Genomic DNA, 20,431 nt, shown 5'->3' on the forward strand with positions numbered 1-20,431 from the left:
AATGTGCAAATGTGAGTGAAGGAGAAAACTTGTTATTTTCGGTCTCCTATTTTGCAGCTGAGCTCAGTGCAGATTTGACACCTGCCCTGCCCTGCTCTCAAAGCTCTAAAGGCAACTACAGCTGGAACAGGAAGGCCAAGCGAAAGCAAGGTACTTGTTTTGTCCCACATCAAAACACAGTTCTCACTTTCAACTGTTCATTCTTGCAGCTCATCTGTGTCAAAAGAAAATGAAATAGCTGGTCTTGTTTGGTACTGGAAGCTCACTACTGATGCCTTCTTCTTCCTGTATCATCTGTTATGCTGTTGGTATGATCCTCTCCAGCCCCTAAGTTTTTGGGTCAGTTTAAGGTCACACAAAGGCCTGGTGATGCGAGAAGCTGTGGCTGCGCCCAAAGTCCAGAGTGCATCTGTTTCCTGGAGAGAGCCTTACCAAGGATTTCTTCTGAAAAGTGGGAAGATGTTCATAGTGGGGTTGAGAGCTTTTCTAGATCAATCATTAACCCTACTCCTCAGACAAATGTACTGGTGCACCCCCAGTATTAATCGTGAATAGAAGGTAAAAAATCTGGTGTTCCTGCAAGGCACATCCAGAACGAATGATTAACTAGAGTAGAAAGTCCGTTGCTTCTCATAGCACTTTGATTATCTTTTAAAGGAATCAGACTATAGATGTATTCTAGCTGTTTATAGTTTAAATTAGAATGAAATTGCACAATAAGCCTTGATTTCTGCTGGACAGCATTAGCTGAAAATTGCCAGATTAACCTTCTAGGCAGAGGCCATGGTCACGTCATGGTCCAACTATTTGATTTACAAGTAATTAAAAGTGAACCAAGTTTGAAAAGCTGCTTCACCTCATGCTTGTTCATAGTCCTCTTCCTTACAGTCAACATACTGATTTTTCAGATGTTCCATACGTTTGCATATTCCTGAAAACATGTTCCTTGGTTATAGCAGGAAAATAATTTAAAAAAATGCATGATTGACCAATATTTAATCTGTCTGTATTAACTACAGGGTGAGTATACGTAGTTTTCCTGCAGTACATAATTAGTTTGAGAAAATGTTTTACACTTTATACTGTACTTAGGGTTTTCCTATTATACATACACATAGTTACGTCCAAATATCGTAACACCTGCAACTCTCAGGGCATAAAAATGCTTTCTCAAATGCTTTCATTGAGCTGTAAATCTCATTCAAAGCATGCTCTAACAAGTACCATTTGTGCACAAAGCAGTAGACTATGCAATGTCTCAAAGAAGAAACGTACACAAGATTGAGAGAATACAGAGTGTTTACACACGTGTTGCTGAAATAATTTTATGTAAATAATCCACACTGGTGAATTCATAATGCTTGAAATTTTGAAACGAGCTAAAACAGTGGATATGTTTGTTAAAGGAGTAATCACAACACCTCTAAGGCCAGAATTTGTTAACGTTGAAAGGCTTTTTGTTGTAAATCATGATGTACATTTAAGAACCCTTTGCAGGTCTCTGCTTGTTTGTATTTATGACAATACAGCTGTTCCTGCATAGCTCACTCAGGCAGTGCTCCCACACAGATCAGCCTTAGCTTTTATTTAAAGCATAGAATGGGAGCAATTCCACCAGCTTCAGCAGAGATAATCTTGGTTGAGATAAAGAACAAAGGAAAGAAGAACCTTTCTGGGTGTTTTTGTTTGTTTGTTTTGATCTTAGTTTAGATACTAGCCATACATACATAGCGCTGAACTAAAAGAACCGTTGACAGTCATCTCCATTACCAAGAAAAAAAACAACCTTATCACTACCATTTATTTTATATTCAGCTTTGAAATACATGCAAGCTAGCTTTGCATCTTTATTAGCATTTTACAGCAGTAACAACTCCATTTTCAACAGGATCCAGCAAAAATGTCTTTCCACCTACTCCTCTAAAGAATATCACTTTCCACACAAATCATCAACTTCACTGTACTTCATCTCTTCTAAAATAAAAGTTCAGTAAGATGCTAACCTCTCAGATTTGTTCTACATTTTCACAGAAAAGTAGCTCTAAAGCACAAAAAAACCCCACCCCACATATAATCCTTCCCGTGAAGAAAAATATGATGGAACTACGATTTGCAATGAGACATGAGACTGAGAATTTTTTGGCATCTCAGCTCTTTTCAATTGCTTGGCGCTCTCTTCACTTGCTCAAGAATGTGTTTTCAACAGATGATACTTTAGAAAAACACAATGTAGCCTATTATAAGATTCTCTCGTATGATGGAGCTATTTGTAAGAATGAACTAATAAATGAAAATGTAAGAAGAAAAATAATCAAGAGGCAGGCTCGTTTTATTAATTGCAGCTGGGCTGAAGATTGCAACATATCCTAAGCAATTAGTGCAATAGATTTTACTTGCTTTATGTATGATGAAAATACATAATACATACTTGCATTATGTATTTATGAAAATGAATGTCTTTTTGTAATTTATGAGGTCTCAGTTTTAACAAAAAGGACTGAATTTGCACTCATGCCTCCCAGAAGTACCACAAATGAGGTACAGAGTGACTTCTAATTGGCAGTCTTATTGGTTTATTCAAGCAACAGCTATATTCTGACCTAATTTGCAAAATTCTTCCAGCAGTTGTTATTATTTTGCTTAGAAGTTAACATGACATTTCCTTTCTCAAATTATTTCACGGCTAATTGGGCAGCTTGTAACAATATATATATATATATATATACGTAACAGCCCTAAAGAACCGTCAATAAAAGTACAGTTTAATGAGTATGCCTCAGCCTTGATTAAGTACAATAGCGTGGTGCCACAGCATCTCAGCAAGCGCTCTTGAAGCAACCTGCCTTTGGTGCTCATGGATGAGGAACAAAGATAAAATCATAGATTCTAAGATGCACCGCTGCCTCCTGTATCCTAGCATAAAATACACAGGATGAGTTAAGTCAGCAATCAACATTTCTTAGGAAATATTTTATTGTCAAGAAAGCACTTGACATCCAAGCTGACAGGTAAACAAACAAGGCTTCCATTAATATTTGAGCATCTTATCTAATAGGGGAATCAATGAAAGAATGCCCCAAGCAGCCTCTGCAGCAGCTAAGGAAAACCAGCTGTACAGAAATCCTGTCTACATGATCTGACTATTTGCACAGAAATGGCACAGGAAACCACTCCAGTTTTGGTGACAACATAATGCTACCAACTAAAGAAGGAATACCTATTTATATCTATATATATAGGTATCTATCTATATCTATATAGGTACCTATCTATATCTCTATCTATTTATGGATAACCAGTAAGTCAGTGCTAAAAAAGAAAGCTGTGCGAAGAAGTGCTTTTGAATGCATGTGTAAGGTGCACAGGCCAAAAACCAGAATTTTCACAGCAGAAAAAACAGAGTTGTAAAGCCCAAGTAAGGAAGGCAGCACAAGGAGGGAAGCCAAGCAGCTGTGTAAGTAACAACTGCATTTTTCACATACCTGTTGAAACCTATAACCTCAAGAATACTTAGGTGCTTGACTCCCACTACAAGCTAGGTACCTAGGTGCCTCTGCAGATCAGAGCCTAATGTGCCAATCCTGTGAGAAAAAGCATAACCTTCATTTCCACCAAATCTCACTTAATTTCAGAGTGACTTAGTACCTTGCAGAAGACAGTTTGGGCCTCTCAGAACCAAAATGGCTTCTGAAGGGCAAGCACTGCCCCTATGCTCTCCTAAGGACTGCATAATGCTTCACCTGCACAGTCCCAAAAATATACATTATTGGCAGTCAGTATGAAACTAGAGGTCAAATAAGGTAACACCTTCAGAGACTGTAGAAGACGTCACAAAAATGCACCACTGTGAGAAATACATTGCAGGACAGTTTTAGGACATAAATAATACCAAAAAAAGTCTGACAATTTTAAAGTTTTGTCAGTTTTACAATTAATAATGAAATTCATGCTAAATACCAGACACATCCTAGGTCCCTCAAAGTCATCTCAGCTGCAGCTCTTAGATTAGATGGATGATTCAACATAAAAGAACCTACAAGATACATGAGCATCTTTACTAATTCTGTAAATGTTCTCGAGAATGAGAGACTTCCAACACCTTCTGCCTCACTGCACATCAGCCATTCACGTGTAGGGAGATTTTCCACCATTTCTCTATCTAGAAATCTTATTTAACAAGATTTTTTCAGAATAGATCTATTCCGTTCTGATGACATAATTAAATGCTATTAACTAAGTGTGGTAGCCTGAGGGCATCGGGAACTGGCTTGGATAAAGTACTGCCTATACTACAATAACACCAAAACCAAGTAAAACTCTGTATTGAACAAACACCACCCAGCATCACATTGTGTTTTATAACTGGGTTGGACAAATGCTTGAATTCAGAACATTGCCTGTTTACCCACACGTAAGTGGTGCTTTTGGGTCTTGCTCCCAGAAGAAGCACAAGCGGGCTGGTCCCAGTTTGGGATTGAAACTCTAAGTTTTAATAAGCTGTTCATTTGCCCCATCTGAAGACAGGGACAGACAGAGGGTCCGAACAACTGCTGCGCAGCACCAGCGAGGAGCCCTTTTTTTACACACTGCAAGGAGGAAAACCACACAGTGCAACAACACCCTTGCTCGTGGGCATTTAAACAAAACCCACGAGCTAGTTTGCAAAACAAATGTATTTGGGTATAAATACGGGGGGCAGAGGACTGTGCACCCCTGCTAACCACCACCACCCCCCGCTCCAGCCAGCGCAGCTTTCCCGCGCCCGCGCGAAGCAGCGCGAGGGGCGTGGCCAGCACCGAGGGGGCGGGGTCACAGCAGAGTGGGCGGGGCCAGGGCGCCCCCTGGCGGCGGCGCGCTCGGGGGGCTCCGGGATCGCGGCGCTGCCCTGCCAAGCGCCTGCCCTCGGGGGCCGCTGCCCGGCCCCATGTCGGCGACAGGCGACAGAGCACGGAGGGGCCTTTCGCTGCCTGTTGAGCCCACGGGCCCGCTGTCTGTGGGCACAAGCGAGTAGGCGGCACGGGCATCGCGGGGGGGTGCTGCTGTCCTAAGGCAGCAAGCTGGCAGGTCACACGCCTAACCCCAAAACGTGGGCGTTAGGATGGGGACAAGAAGTGGTTTGACTTTCAGTTGTTTCTTGACACGACAAAAAAAGTTTGACTAGGAAATTACCGCTAGCTAGCCTACCTGTGCCAGAGTTTCAGGCCAGTCCCATCTGCGAGGATATTTTAAGCAAAGGTGAAGATATTTTTAGAATCTGGGTTTCGGACAAACGCTTTACGAGGCACGGGATTTCAGCACGAAGTGTTCCCTTGCCAATATGCTTCAGGTCCTTCTTAAAGGTCTGGTTGCAAGATCGTTCTAACACCTGGGCGCCACAAGCCTTTCGATACGCTTCACTTACCTTCGTTCCTGCGGGATTCCTTTATTTTGCAATAACAACACGCCTCTCCCGCCAATCCTACCACCAAGTTTGTTACGCGAAGGAAAACCGCTCGGTAAAACAGACACGACCTCAACTTGCCTTGGAAGAGCAAAGCCTGGGTGGGTGAGAGCCTGGCCGCCAGCAGCGGCGGAGCTTACCTCCTCAACTGTCAGAGGCATGCAGATCCGGTACTCCTTCATGAGCATATTCCTGCTGCCTCGGTGCGCACCGGCAAACTGGGAGAAAAGTGGTTATTTCTGCACGATGATCACGCCAAAAAAAAAATAAAAAGAAAAATAAAATAAAAATAATCAAGCCTCTTTTCTCTGGGCAGCGTGTCCGCAGGAGAGTAAGGCGACCATCCAGGAGGGCTGACCGGGCGAGGAGCAAAAGCGACAGAAGCAAAGCCGACAGGAGCGCTCCTCTCTCGCAGCCCTTCCTCCTTCAGGCTGCGATCATGTGAATTTCCCACACGCACGCAGGGCTGTGTACAAAGAACCCCAACCCCGGGCGCCGCCGCACACTCAGAGCCATCCGTCGGAAGCGTGCGAGAGCGGCAGCCCCTGGCGGCTCCGCCAACACCCGCCCGGGGCTCCGAAAAGCCCGGAGGAGCCCCCAAAAGGCGGCGGGGAGGCTGCGGTGCCAGACAAAGGCTCTTTCTAGCGCTTCCGAAGGCGGCTCCCCGCTGCTCACCGCTGGGCCGAGGGAAAGGGGGGAGGATGCTGGAAGGGGGAGGCGGTGCGGTGCGAGCCGATGCGAGCCGGAGGCGAGGAGCGGCCGGGGCTGGGGCTGGGGCTGGGGCTGGAGCCGGGGGCACGGAGCGGCTGCAGCGGCGGCCCCGGCGGGGCTGACATCACGGCGAGGCAGGAAGGAGGGCGGGGGGACCGGGGGGAGTGAGGAGGAGGAGGGGGGGGACCGGGGGAGGACAGGGGAGGACCCGGGGAGAACCGTGGGGGGGAGTCCGGGGAGAATCGGGGGGGTCCGGGGAGAACCGGAGGGGGAGAAGCGGGGGGGACTGGGGAGAACCGGGGGGGACCAGGGGGGAACCTGGGGGGCTCCGGGCAGCAGCAGCCTCTCAGGAGGCTTTAAACAACCCGGAGGGGCCAGGCTGCACCCCGCGGGGGTCTCTCCGAGGTACCCCCTTTGGGGTGCTCAGTGGCACCCCGCAGAGCCGCAGCCCCCCCCCCCCCGGTACGAGGACATCTCCGGCTGCAGGGCACGGCCAGAGGCGAGCGCAGGATGTGGAGGCCTCACCCATTTCCCCTCTGGTCAGCGCCTCGCTGTCGGCCGGCGGATTTTGCAACGCAAATAAAAGTGGGTTTCGTGTCGGCTGCTGGCTTTCAAACGCCACGCACGGAGTTCGGCGAAAAACCACCTCCTTCCTTGCTGAGGAGCAACGCCAGGGCCATCGGGGGGTCCTTTCCTTCCCTTTCCTAGTTTGTTGGTTACATCTTTTATTTTAGGTGCTTGCTTTTCACTGTATTTCTCCAAAAGAACTATAAGCATTATTGCAATTCAGCCTGATATGCACACAAACCGAACTCTGAAACTAGCAAAGAAACCTGAACTCTTACATAACTGCGTGGAAATCATAAAACATTTGTATCGCTGCTTCTCCTGTAAGCAAATGGCTATAGAGCACATATTGCACAGCAGCGCTGTGACTGCAACATTAAAACATAAAGCGCTGTATAGATAATGGTAAAAGACACCAACATTGAGAACTCCATTATTTGCAAAGACAGAAGTGATGAAATACCATATTTGGGGCAGTTAAACATGAATTTGGGTCTACAATGAAATGTGTTTCATAACAAGAAAGAGCAAAACCCCTCATTGGTTCCAAATGTACATTTCAAAGCGATGTACACAGTTTTTAGCCCAGAGAGGACACAGTGCCATCTCCTGGAGCTAACAATATCGCTTTTCTGTTCCATCCCATTAACGGCGCAGTATTTCACACACCCTGACTTTCTGGTGAAGTACAAACACCTACACAAAGAGAAAATCTGGGAGCTCTGCTAATAGCCTGGATTTTCAACTGAGGTATGAACAATGCAGTTAATGAGTCTTCTATTTCAAATCTGACAACAGCCATTTATATATATCCACCCTGTAGCTATAATTCATGGTGTTGGCAGTAATATTCATGAAACATCTATGAAAAATAGCCTAAACAAGGCAGTAACTGCAATATTACCTACAAATGAGAGAGATCCAAATTCAGATCCAAAATAATTACTGCAATTTTAAGTGATTTGTTACTGGTTACATTAACTGGGGAAAAAAAAATCACCTGGATTTCTGCTGAAAAACAGTGTAAAAATTTGAACTGCTTCGCATAGCACCTTGATGCTACTCAATCTCTAAATAAAATGGAAATGAAAATTATTTTCCATACCCACTGCAAAACATTCTTAAATCACCCCAGACTTACTGCCACAAACACAGCTTGTTCTTGTGCTGTCTGCACATACACATGGAGGAAAAAACAGTGACCCCAGCAATAACCTCTACAAGTCCCAAATATGACTGCTGTCCTGGGCCTCTGTAAAAAGCATGTTCATCAAATGTTTTTAGGGGACATGCTGAGAGAGGAAACTTCCAGCTCTAGCTAGCCAGGAAGTTGCTGCTAAGCACGCCTGCCTGAATTTTCGTTGTTTTCTGTGAATCGTCAGAAATTATTGCTCTTACCTCTGCAAGATGCTCTCTGTGATCAGTTGGAAAAATCACCCTTCTTTCATTTCTGGCCTAGGGGAAAAAAAAAACACAACACAAGCATTTTAATGCATGCTGAACACTAATTCCAGGTGGAGTTGTCTCAGTAAAATGCCAATTCCTAATAAGAGTCAGTAAAAGTCAAACTATTTCTTCATGTATTTTACTAAGAGCTTTTAATTAAAAAAATATATATATATTTGAACCATTCAGGAAATTTTTTTTTGCACTGGATGCAAAAGCTGCATCCTCAGCTTCCATCATACCCATGCAGGTAAGATAACAGCTGCAGTATACATTGCTTCTACTTGTCTTTTACTCACTCTCTGAACCAGAACCACTTTGTCTGGATGTTCAGTGAGATCAGCATCTGCCTTTTAACTTCCATGAAAGCCATCACTCCCTATCCATACGTGATACATGCATGTATTTTCACTACTTAGGTCAAATAATAAGTAAAAATGATTAATGATAATGGATAAAATGTTTGAATTCAAACAGAAAGTGATGCAAAGTCCACAGTCTGTGCTGTAGCTTCACTTTCCCCTTGCTAATTGGAAAGCATATATGAAGTTCTCTCACAAAATATGGTATCACAGCCCTGAATTTCTCAATTAAGTTACCCTGACCCTACATCAGCACAGCTGATATAGTAATCAAGCCTTAATTCTGTAGATAAAAGGCTCAAGCCGTTATCCTCAATACCTCTTTGCCACACGAAGGTTTTGTTACAGCACAGACTACAATTCCAGGACAACTTATGCTTTTCTTCGAGCTTTAAGTAATGCTCGGAAACACAGTGCTCTCACTGAGGAGCATTTCCCTTGCAGTAATTTATTATCAAATACCAAGAACGTTGTGGAGACGCCCGCAGCAACAAAACCCCCGTCACCCGCCGAGCCCCACCTGGGGCACTGAGGGCACTGAGGCAGCGGGCGGCCTCACGCCAGGGGGCCTGCGGCGCGGCCGGGGCTGTCCGCGGCGCTGCCTGCACGGCGCAGCACGGGGAGCGGGGGCCTTCGGCCGGGCTGCCCCGGGCGTGCCTGCGCGCGGCGCCCGCCCGCTTCCGGTGAGTGTTGGCGGGGGCCGCGCAGCGGGGCCGCGGCCATGGCGGAGGGAGGCGCGGAGCGGGCCGATGGCCGCATCGTCAAAATGGAGGTGGATTACAGCGCGACGGTGGACCAGCGGCTGCCCGAGTGCGAGCGGCTGGCGCAGGTGCGTGAGGGGAGCGGGAGGAAGGCGGCCGGTGAAGATGGGCTGAGTCATGGCGCGGGGCGGGCTAGGCCGCGGTCGGGTTGAGGCCCGGCGGGGCCACGGGGACAGGACAGGGACGGGGCAGGCAGGGCAGGGACAGGCAGGGCAGGGGGTGCAGCCGCAGCAGCCGCCTCTCGCCCCCCGGCCCCGTGCTGAGGGCTCCGGAGCTCCATGGGGAAGGGCAGAAGCTGAGGATCCTAAAATCCTGGAGTCATCAGGGTTGGCAGAGAGCTCCTAGATCGCTCGGTCCAGCCGGCCCCCTACCGCCAATGTCACCCACTGAGCCGTGTCCCCATCACCATGTCCAGCGTTTCCTTGAACACCCCCAGGGATGGTGACTCCGCCACCTCCCTGAGCAACCCGTCCCAATGCCTGACGGCTCCTTCTGAGCAGAAATGGCTTCTCATTTCCAACCTGAACCTCCCCTGGCATAACATGAGGATATTCCTTCTAGTCCTGCCGCTGGTTATCTGCAAGAAACAGGCACCACTTCAGCACTTGGCTGTCAGTGTGCAGCAGGCGGAGATGAAGGCAGACGTCTGGCTGAAGCCTTATGAGTGAGGCAAAGGGATGGGGCTGGGATGGGGCTGGTTTGCTGCAGGGATGGGGATTTTTGCCGCTGCCACTTTCCGCCAGCAGCGTGGTGTGGCAGGCGCATGGCAGGTGCTTGCTCATCCTGCTCTGCGCCAGCGATGTCTTGGTGTAATTGGTCCCGTGTCAGGTTGGGCAGGCAGCTCTTTGCACCCGTGTCACTTGGTTATGTCCGTGCCCCAAAAGACTGGAGTGGGGGGCCAGGGCCACGGCAGGGTGCTGAGGGACAGTCTGCCGAGCACACGTGGGGGCACACCCAGCCACAGCCACTGAGTGTGTTGCTGATGGGGTCTCAGAGGGAATTGTGCATGTGTTGTACCGTATCTTGAGGTTTCTTTGCTTTCTTTGAGGTTTCTTTTCGTAGCCTGCTATGTAGGCTAGAGATTCTTGCACATCTCAAACCTCAGTAGAGTCAGGTGGGATTTGCTTGTGTCCTGGTCCAGTAGGATGGCATCGGATTCCTTACACGCTGCCAGTGCTCTGCGAGATCCATGTGTGATGTGAGAGGCACACTGGAGTATAAAGTGTGTTGTAGGATTTTAAAGGCCTGAAGATAGGTAAACTGCATCTAATGCTGTCTGACAGAAGTGCATGGAGAGTAGGCACAGATGTTTGATCCCACCAGCGGAGCTCTGCGTAACTATGGGCACCATGGCTGCGCTTCATTGCCACAGAATTCTGTGGCAGTCTGACCACATTCCCGACAAACCACTGTAGAGTTTGCAAGAATTTCAGTAGGATGAGGTACGCTTTAGAAGCAGATTTTCCTTTTCTCTCTTTTGTCATTCATCTCCTTGTTTCTAAACATTTTGCTGTCCCAAAGTTGTCATGGGCTGTTATAAATTCTCCCATATAAACATTTTTTCATGAGATACTTGCTAGGAATTACAGTTTAGGACTTAAGAGTACTTTATGGTAGCATATTCTCTCTGAAAAAGGCCAATATAGTTGTCAAACCCCAAAAAGCAGGACTATGGTAATTCCATGCCTGGACTGTAAGGTGTGTAGTGCGTGTTTTCTGTAATATGCTGTGACTAAGATGTGATGAATATGGATTAAAGTAACAGTGTTGTTTTTTTGCAAAGGTATCTGCTTGCATATCTGTTCTCACTTAAAGCTTTGTTTTGGTTAGGAAAGAAATCAGTCTTATATCTAGCTTGGTGAGCATGAGCTAACCAAACCTGTCTGCAACTTGCTAGGTTTCTTCCTCTAGACAGACAACTTCTAGCTTGTGTTAGGGAAAACCGGTACCTTTCTAGTTTAATCTCTGCATTTAGCCACATGTTTAATGTTAGGGCTGTGCATGTGTCTTTTTTTTTTTTTTTTTAAATACATAGAAATCAGTGCACAGGCTAGTCTGTGTTTTTCTTAATTGCATAAGAATGGGAGCTTCTCTCAATTTAAACTGACCCGTATTCTTCAATCGTGGTGATAATTCTTTTATTCTGTTGTATTAGGAGGGGAGACTGCAAGAAGTCATTGAAAACCTGCTCTCCTTGGAGAAACAAACACGAACGGTAAGTAGCATGTGGCGTGCAGCGTGTCTGTTGGGCTGGCCTACAGCCCGTATCCCTGTGTCCCACTGCATTGAAGTTGTGAAGTAGGTTGGGGTATCAGTCCTTCTCTTTTGTTGCTCTTACCAGTGAGGCTAGATGTAACAGATTTTTATTCTTTGTATCATGGAAGTGCAAGTGATAGAGGTGTGCAGGCTGTTGATCCCATCACTAACGTGCTGTTTGTTTGTTACAGGCCTCTGACATGGTTTCCACATCACGGATCTTAGTGGCTATAGTGAAAATGTGTTACGAAGCTAAAGACTGGGATGCTCTTAATGAAAATATAATTCTTCTGTCAAAGAGAAGAAGTCAGTTAAAACAGGTGAATAAAATCGTATTTGGAGCTACATCATATATATCTGATTCCTCCTTGTGTGCAGAGACTTCTGACTTTCCAGCACCTGCCAGAGTACACTGTAATTAGATTCTGCTGACATTTTTTTGTAGACATATGAATACCAATAATGAAACTCGTGTCTGGAATTAATCTGTCTTTACTTTGTACCTGAGCTCCATGTGGTTCATCTTGCCATTCTTGACAGCACAGCTGTGCCTTTTTGCATGATGGTGCTTTCAGACAGTAGTTCATCTTTACAGTCTTAAGACAGTCTAAGTTGTAGACGTATTCTTAATTTTTCATGTTCGCATGTGGCGTACATTAAATAGTTACTGTGATTTATTGTGATGAAATAAGGTGTATACTTCACATGCTTGCTTTTGAAACTGTCATACTCTGGAATTCAGTTCTGTCTGAGAAATCAGGTATCAAGATAGCTGGAAACACTTGCATTTAAGAAGGTGCAAAGTGTATTCTGCTCTGTGTTTATGTAGTGCTTATCTTTGAGTGTTTTTATTTGAATGCCTTTGAGAAACCTAAAAATATTTTTCTTGTCTGTTACTGTACTAGGCAGTTGCTAAAATGGTCCAGCAGTGCTGCACTTACGTTGACGACATCACAGACTTACCAGTCAAACTGCGCTTAATTGACACGTTGCGAATGGTTACAGAAGGAAAAGTAAGATTCCACAAAGTAGATATTTGGATGTATTATTAATACAGAATTAAAAAGTGCCATTTATTTTTCACTTTTTAAAGTGTTACATATTCGATTTTGTTAGAGAAATGGGCAGTTTAAATTAATTTCTTTTGCACTTAGCAAAGTTTTACGTACAGTTACATTAACCACAAGTGAATTACTTGTGTGCAAACATCAACTATATGTCTTAGGAGGGTTGTGGTCTTAGCGTTTATGCTCTTCTTTGGAAAATTCCAATATTTAAATTGCCAATTCTCATTTCAGATATATGTGGAAATTGAACGTGCTCGTCTGACAAAGACACTTGCAACAATAAAGGAACAGAACGGTGAAGTGAAAGAGGCTGCCTCTATTTTGCAAGAATTGCAGGTAACTTGCCATGCAACTCAAAGTTGCATCGGTGATCTATGAGCAGTCAGTATTAATTTTTATTATTGTTTAGAAATATAATCAGGTACATCTGCAGAAATGTCTGGAATGAGATTAACTGTTACGAGTGAAAGTGTAACTCTGTTTTAACTGCTTTTGTTAGTCTAGGGGTTAAATTGCATGGAATATTTTCCATTTGGAAGACAAATTTCAATTCGCTAAGTATTGCAGTGAGTTTAGCGTTAGTGAATTTTTCTCATGTGAGTAGGGGCTATAATTCAAAACTGAGTAAGCTTTTCTCCATTTTCACTTACTCTGAAATAGTTTTTTTTTTTTGAATCATGTTACGCTTGTCTATTTTACATGATTTGACTTTGACAGTACTAAACAGTTAAACTTTAATTTTAGGTGGAAACCTATGGTTCAATGGAGAAGAAAGAACGTGTAGAATTTATCTTGGAGCAGATGAGGCTCTGTCTAGCTGTAAAAGACTATATCCGCACTCAAATTATCAGCAAAAAAATTAATACTAAATTTTTTCAAGAAGAAAACACGGAAGTAAGTTGTTGGAGGATTTGTTTTCCCCTATTCTAATCTATCATGCTTCTCTTCGGGTCCAAGTGTATTTGAATCTTCTGTTTTCTGGAATCCATTTGGATTTAATTTACATGATTCATAGAGCTGTTTTAATTCTACTGTTTGATACCGTTTCAGAAACTAAAATTAAAATACTACAACCTAATGATCCAGCTGGATCAACATGAAGGCTCCTACCTCTCCATCTGTAAGCACTACAGAGCCATTTATGATACTCCATGTATTCAAGCTGAGAGTGAAAAGTGGCAGCAGGTAAAAAAACAAACAACAAAACAAAACAAAAACACTACATACAAAATGTCTGTATTTTCCTGTGACAAATATGCATTTCATTACCAGATGAATTTACAACAGATTAAATACCTCTTAAATCTGTTGTTGTTGTTGTTGTTGTTTTTAATGGCTATCTTAGCAAATTGCATAGTTGAAAACGAGTATAATAAAGTTGATTTCAAAAGAATATTTATAACTAACATTTTTACTATATTGTCTTTGAAATCTTGAGATTATCTTTTTTGTTTTGCGGAAGTGCAGAAATTAAAAACAGCTTTGCAAGTAGTCTAAATGATACCGTTGTGTGAGCAATATAAATGTTAGGTATTTAAATTCTTTTTAAGGTATTTATTTGTAATGTTCAAATTTCAGTTAACCTGTATCAATTTACCACTGTGATGAAAGGTTAATTTTTACAAGATTACATCAATTTAGCTTTTAATATGCTTAGCTTAACCCTTTTACATGTTAAATTCTAAACTCTGCGAGTAGTTTTCAACCCTTCTGTTTAATTAACACTCTTTTCTACTGAACAGGCACTGAAGAGCGTTGTTCTTTATGTTATTCTTTCACCTTATGACAATGAACAGTCTGATTTGGTGCACAGAATTAGTAGTGACAAAAAGCTAGAAGAAATCCCGAAGTATAAGTAAGTGCCCTTTCTAATGTACAATTCTTAGGCCAAAAGTATTTCTTACAGTAGCTGTGCAAATGAGATCTGTTTATGTTGAGTCTGCTGTAAACATTTCAGAATTTAATGCTGTATGAAAAATACTGCAAAACTTTCATGATTGTGCAAGTTAAAAGTTAAAATAAACATTTCTGTAAGAAAAGAATCATTATTAGAAACACTGTCTGACGTTAGCTGCCCCCTGATAGTGTGAAGTATGAGATTGTACTTGTGAAAAACAATGAATATTAATGGTAATAAAATTAAAACATTTAAAGATACTTCGCTAATCTAGTTAAGCATGAAAAAAACCTTATTGGTAAAGGATTTTAAATCACCTTTACTAAACCATTTAGAGACCTCCTCAAACTATTTACCACCATGGAATTGATGCGATGGACTGCCCTAGTTGAAGAATATGGGAAAGAATTGAGAGAAGGATCCCTTGACAGTCCTGCAACAGATGTTTTTGGCTGTACAGAGGAAGGTGAAAAGAGATGGAAAGATTTAAAGAATAGAGTTGTGGAACATGTAAGTATGGCTGATTCTTTAAGAACTAGCTATGTATGCTATGCCTGAACCAAAAATACCTTTTGCTTGACATATTTTGTTCACAAAGGTGTTTTCTTTTAATGTAGGAAAGCAGCAGATAAGTTGCATTTTCCATTATATTACATTTTTCAACATTTTTATTTGTTCATACCTGCATATTATAGATAGGTACTTGGCACAACGGCCAGAAAAAAGAGCACATTGTGCTGAAATTGTGAGATTTAGCATTCAAATGTCAGTAGAGCAAAAACTTAAGTCTTGTTTTGTATTGTTAATAATTGGTTGATTTCATTACTTAATAATTTGTCACACAGAGATTATTACAAGCACCTATACCTATTATAAGCACCTGTTGGTCCACAGCTCATTTACGTACTTTATGCTGGACTGCCATTAGAGCACTACGGCTCCTAATCTGCTTTTAACATTGACTTTTATATTTTTGCAGCCTGCTTCAATTATTTTTTACACATAACCCTCTACTCTGAACACTTTTATTCCAGAATATTAGAATAATGGCTAAATATTATACCAGAATTACAATGAAGAGAATGGCACAGCTCCTTGATCTGTCTGTTGATGTAAGTATTGCCTTGCTTATACTCCTTTCATAAAGGGAATAGAAATGTATATGTGTGTGTGTTTGTAAAAATATATTAGTACTCAGCAGAGCAGCATTCTCTTAATTTCAAATTTTGGTCTCTCTTTTACACTTAAAAAGCTTTGAAAGTAGTGCCATAGAGCATCATTGCATTCTACTTCTGCATTGTCTGTAAAACATAGCATTGTAGAAATACACTGCTTGGAACAAAATTCTCAGGATTTATACTTCTGTGTTTATGAATGTTCATGGATATAGTATCTGTTGCTACTTGTGCTGCATATATCTGCCTTCGTATCATCTTTCCAGCTCTCCTGGCATCATCCTTAGTTTTATTCCTCTATTTGTGCTACCAGTGCATTTCAGCTTTTACCAGGAAGAACACAGTGTGCTGTAGTGATTTACACAGAGCGTTAAATGAACTTTAGTTATGTGAAAAGCAGTGGAAAAGCCTGCTGGGAATAGTAGTATGTTAATCCAAATATTTATTACTTTGTCCCTACTACTCAATGCAATACCCTGAGTGTATTTTCATGCCTTTATAGGAGTTAAAAAAAAAAAAAAAAAAAAAAAAAGCACAACAGTTTTTCAATTCAGACAGAACTGAATGTCATGATGCATGTGCCCATATGGCAAAAGCTGATGCTCAAAATTCATTTATGCTCAAGGTCATATTTAAATGTTGGAGCTTCTTATCTTATATTTCAGTGGGAAAAAGCGCTTGTCAATGAGTGATTAAATTTGATTGAGGATACAGGATTTCTGACCTGTAATTCACAGGGATTTTCCTGTCTTGCTTGTTAGAAGGGTTGGTCTGATAACTGTGTTGCCAAGTATTCCAAAGTGTAAAAGTCTGTTGGTGTACATTAAACTTCTAATTTCATGAAAGATAATCAGATATAGATCAAATGAGGGAAAAAAACAAACCCTTGTGAATAGATGGTGCTAGTAGCTTGCTGTGCCCATATGTAATATTAAAGTATTGTGTTGTTTTTTTAAATACATTATTACCACAGATGGATTTCTTTTAAGTATAATGACAACCTCGTTCTTTGTGCTTTAATGCTGTTTGGGAAGAATTCTGATGCTTTGAAGATGAAAATGCTGTTTTCTTGACTTAGTGCTGTTTGTCTTTGCAGGAATCGGAGGAGTTTCTGTCTAACCTAGTAGTTAATAAGACCATCTTTGCTAAAGTAGACAGGCTTGCAGGAATTATCAATTTTCAGAGGCCTAAGGATCCAAACAATATACTGAATGACTGGTCTCACAAGCTGAACTCACTAATGGCCCTAGTTAACAAAACCACGCATCTCATTGCCAAAGAGGAGATGATACATAACTTGCAGTAAGGTGCCTCAATAATCTCAGTGCTTTTAAAGAAGGCATTAAATCTTCATAATAGAGACTATTATTACAGTGTGTATATGTTTTTTTTCTCCCTGTCAAACCTTCCTGGACTAAAATTTAGAACATAATTCCTGATGACAGTTAAGTTCCCTTGATTGTTCAGATGTTTTTTTTTTTTTGCTACAATTGGTGAAAGAACATAATAAAACGGTATTGCCTGTATAATAGCAGTCTTGTGATTTATTCTTTTCCATTTATACCTGTATCTGTCTAATGCATGATTCTGTGATTATTTTCATTTTTGAGACTGTGATTGAGAGAACGTACTGTAAATAAAACAAAAGTCTAGGGTTTAATGGTAGCATGCACTGAGGTAACTGATTGATGTTAATATTACAACGTTATGTCAGAGGTCAAAATAAAGGCCTGCTAGCTTCTTAAACAATGCATTGGATATGTTTGATCATGACAGTATGGGATTAAACCATTGCATTCATCTGAACTTTGTAATTCATCTCTCCTCAATGTACCCTCAAAACCCCCTTAGTGCTGTTTGCTTCTTAAGACTCTCATTTTGTGGATCAAAGGCAAAAATGAATTAGTTTGAATATCCTTACTGTAGAAATTGTATGTGTTTAAGGAGTCTGTGTTGAAGAAATATTATCCTTGGATAATTATGTAGTAAGATTAAAGTTGAGATCATTTGTTCTTTAGAGGACACTGGAGGAATTCCAGGGGAATTTTCATGCTGGAGAATCAAAACTTGTTACTCCTCAGTCTAATAATTAGACATTAATGACTGCCTAGAAACAGATTACTTTATTGTTTAATAAGCTGAAGCATTGCTGTTGCTATCTAACCTAAGGTCTACCACTGACTTGTTTGTGGCAGAGGGTAAACCACGTAACTTCTGATAGTTTCCCATGGTTGGTGCTTCTGAGGGAGTTAAAGGAAAATATAAAGATCTAGTGTGCTAGGACAATAAAAACATTGCATCTCTTACTGCAATCAGTCTGGAGCTTCTATTGGGAAAGACCTCCTGTTGTTTTGTTTTCCAGAGGTGAAAGATGCCTGGTGGCATGTTAGGCTGCAGGGTCAGTGAGGCAATTCTGTGCTGAATGTGCTATGTGTTTATTAATGGTACATGTTAATTGTAATGGTGTTTCCTGTATTTTGAAGTTAGACATCACAAGTGGAACTGATTGAAAAATGAGTTTTCTATATTGGAATTCAAGAAATGCCATTTCCCAGAAACAGGAGTGAACTCTATCAGAGACTGGAAATCGGTTTTCTGAATTTCCTGGGAAAGCAAAAGTCCAAAGAGAAAGGGGGAAAAAAAAGCAACAGCGTAAGTTTGAAATAACTAAAATAGTTTTGTTTTGAAAATGTAGAAACTAAACTATAGCTGTGATTCCAAGTGTGCAGTGAAGCTCATGGGAGAGCCAGAACTCTAGGGCGTTTTGGCTAGCAGCTTTCCATTAGCCCTGAAGCAAGTGGGGGTTTCTAAGTTTCCAACTCTTCCAGAATTTGTGCCACACCTTTCAGAACTCTGCTCAGATCTTTGCTTCATGGCAGGGAGCCTAGTAGCCCTAAGTGGCCCCAGGTTTTCAAACTCATGCTTTTTGGCAAAGAGCCTAGATTCTCCAAGGTCCTTGGCATGGCTCCTAGCTTCACAGAATAGGGAGAAGTCCTGTGAGCAGTGAGGATTTACAGAATTCTGACTTAAGGGTAGGGAGACTAGATGTATTAGTACCTTCTGCACAGGACTTCCTTGCAGTCCCCTGGAGGTTGAACTCTAAATTTCCATCAAGAAGCTGTAGTTTTCAGAATCTTAAAATGTGTAAAAATAGAATTGAACTTGGCTTTGTTGAATTTGTTGGATTTTTTTTTTTTTTAGTCCTAGTATTATAATTAGTCCCTAGAAATATCACTTGCTGCACTTCTGAGGATCTGAATCCTGTCAAGTCTCATGATGCTCAGCAGAGATTCATTGTTTTTGTCCTTCTCATGCCTCCCCATTGTGACTGTGGCATTTCTGATATTTCCAACCGCTACTGTTGCTTTTCTTCTGCTCCCAGACTCAAATGTGATCCACCATTCCTGGTCTTCTTGGGCAGAAGAGCGTGCTGCAACCAGTACAAAAACTCACATTCCTCAGCAGAGTCTAGTACTCTCCTCTTATCATGAAATGCCATTAGTGACCATTGCACAGGGGGATTCCAGGAACTTGGGACAGTTCTGGAAACATGAGTAGTCAGCACATCTGTGTCTATGTCTAGCCTGTGCTGAGGGAAGACCTGGTTTCTCAACTCAGCCTGTAGAGTTGTAGTGGTGTGTTTGATTGCAGAGGTTGGAATGATGGCAACTTCCACATAATACCCACTAAGGACAGAGAAACCTCCTACAATAGCAGTTAATATATTAAGCTTATTTCCTTAAGTTATCCTTTAATATTGGCATTATTCTTTAATATTGTATTGAAACATGTCAATAAAAGCCACGTGAAGTCCTTTTCTTCCCATGTATTGTGTGACTGCTTGCTAGTGGCATACCTCCTGTGCTGTTACAACAGAAGTGGTTCTGAAACCAAAGTTTAGTTATATTATGGTTCTGTGGATGTAAGATCTCATCCATCAGGCTAGTTGCTTTGTGATTCGAACTTTGAGCAGAATTTCCAAGGTTCATGAATGCTTAGGATCAACAGTCCTCATCTTTCTATCTGGTAAAAAGACTATGGAAGAGCTTAGAGGGGGTACCACAGGGAAACAAATGCAGTTACTCCAATCTTGCAGGCTCCATGGCAGTACTTGAACAAGAGTGCTTGGCAGCCAACCCCACCAAAGAGCTCTTGGCTCTCTCTGTAGCCTCTGGCATGACCACTTAGGGTTTCTGTTTTTTTTGTGGACTGGTTTTACAATTAACCAGTCCACAAAATCTAAACCTACTTTGTATGGGGGCAAAGAGTTAAGTTTAAGTAACAAGATCCTAACAAGCAGTGGGTGTAGGGTCACAGTCTCCACGCTGTTTTATATACGGCACTTTTTCTGAGTTTGGGGATTCCCCTGCTGCCATCATCTTTTCCGAGCTCCTTTATGGGATGTTTTGGCAGTGCTGAGTTGCCACTGTTTTTCCAGCAGTCTTTGCCTTTCAGTGCTTTCAATCTGAGAAGTTCAATACAATGGAGATAGCAATAAACAGGAAAAGTGATGTCTGTCACTGAACAAATCTTTCCCGCTGCAACTCAGTCACTAGATATGCTTTTTTTTTTTTTTTCCTAGTACTGTATAAAGAGATGCTTTCTGAAAAGGGATTCAAAAGTTAATGATAGCTTATGTGAAAAATAAACCCAGCGTCCTTCTGTATCACCCCAACCTGAACTCCGGAGGGTATATGGAAGGTTTTATATAAAAAGTCATTCTATTTTCCACTTTTTTTTTTTTTTTTA

General features: G+C 42.1%; 2 protein-coding genes across 5 annotated transcripts in view; one reads left to right on the forward strand and one right to left on the reverse strand.

Annotated features, from left to right (window-relative positions):
• The window catches only part of PITPNC1 (phosphatidylinositol transfer protein cytoplasmic 1), an 88,519-nt gene extending 82,248 nt beyond the window's left edge, over positions 1 to 6,271 (reverse strand). For 2 of the 3 annotated variants that reach the window (XM_084492201.1, XM_084492203.1), the window contains exon 1: positions 5,581 to 6,271. Coding sequence is in view for 2 of the 3 variants with exons in the window: in XM_084492203.1 (XP_084348329.1) it covers positions 5,581 to 5,628 (48 nt within the window). In the remaining variant the exon portion in view is untranslated. The remainder of the gene's footprint in view (positions 1 to 5,580) is intronic. The other variant, XM_084492202.1, reaches the window with a different exon arrangement.
• Positions 6,272 to 9,190: 2,919 nt separating this feature from the next.
• PSMD12 (proteasome 26S subunit, non-ATPase 12) lies at positions 9,191 to 17,208 on the forward strand. 2 transcript variants are annotated; one of them, XR_014684579.1, is made up of 11 exons: positions 9,191 to 9,355; positions 11,443 to 11,502; positions 11,735 to 11,863; positions 12,449 to 12,556; positions 12,842 to 12,946; positions 13,355 to 13,504; positions 13,661 to 13,795; positions 14,353 to 14,465; positions 14,843 to 15,017; positions 15,487 to 15,619; positions 16,779 to 17,208. XR_014684579.1 is itself a non-coding variant. In XM_084492209.1 (11 exons), exons 1-11 carry the CDS (start codon positions 9,248 to 9,250, stop codon positions 16,986 to 16,988), a joined length of 1,371 nt encoding a protein of 456 aa, XP_084348335.1. In that variant the 5' UTR covers positions 9,191 to 9,247; the 3' UTR covers positions 16,989 to 17,208. The 2 variants fall into 2 exon arrangements, 1 of the variants encoding a protein (XP_084348335.1); XM_084492209.1 differs by having other exon boundaries at positions 15,542 to 15,619.
• The last annotated feature ends 3,223 nt before the right edge of the window (positions 17,209 to 20,431 follow it).

The sequence above is a fragment of the Aythya ferina genome (assembly GCF_964211825.1).
Source record: "Aythya ferina genome assembly, chromosome: 18".
Classification (NCBI taxonomy): Eukaryota; Metazoa; Chordata; class Aves; order Anseriformes; family Anatidae; genus Aythya; species Aythya ferina.

Excerpts from the sequence above, each read along its gene's own strand:
- PSMD12 (XM_084492209.1), top strand. The coding sequence starts at position 9,248 with ATGGCGGAGGGAGGCGCGGAGCGGGCCGATGGCCGCATCGTCAAAATG. Across the intron at positions 9,356-11,442 it reads AGTGCGAGCGGCTGGCGCAG|GAGGGGAGACTGCAAGAAGT; the intron begins GTGCGTGAGGGG and ends CTGTTGTATTAG. Across the intron at positions 11,864-12,448 it reads GAAGAAGTCAGTTAAAACAG|GCAGTTGCTAAAATGGTCCA; the intron begins GTGAATAAAATC and ends TTACTGTACTAG.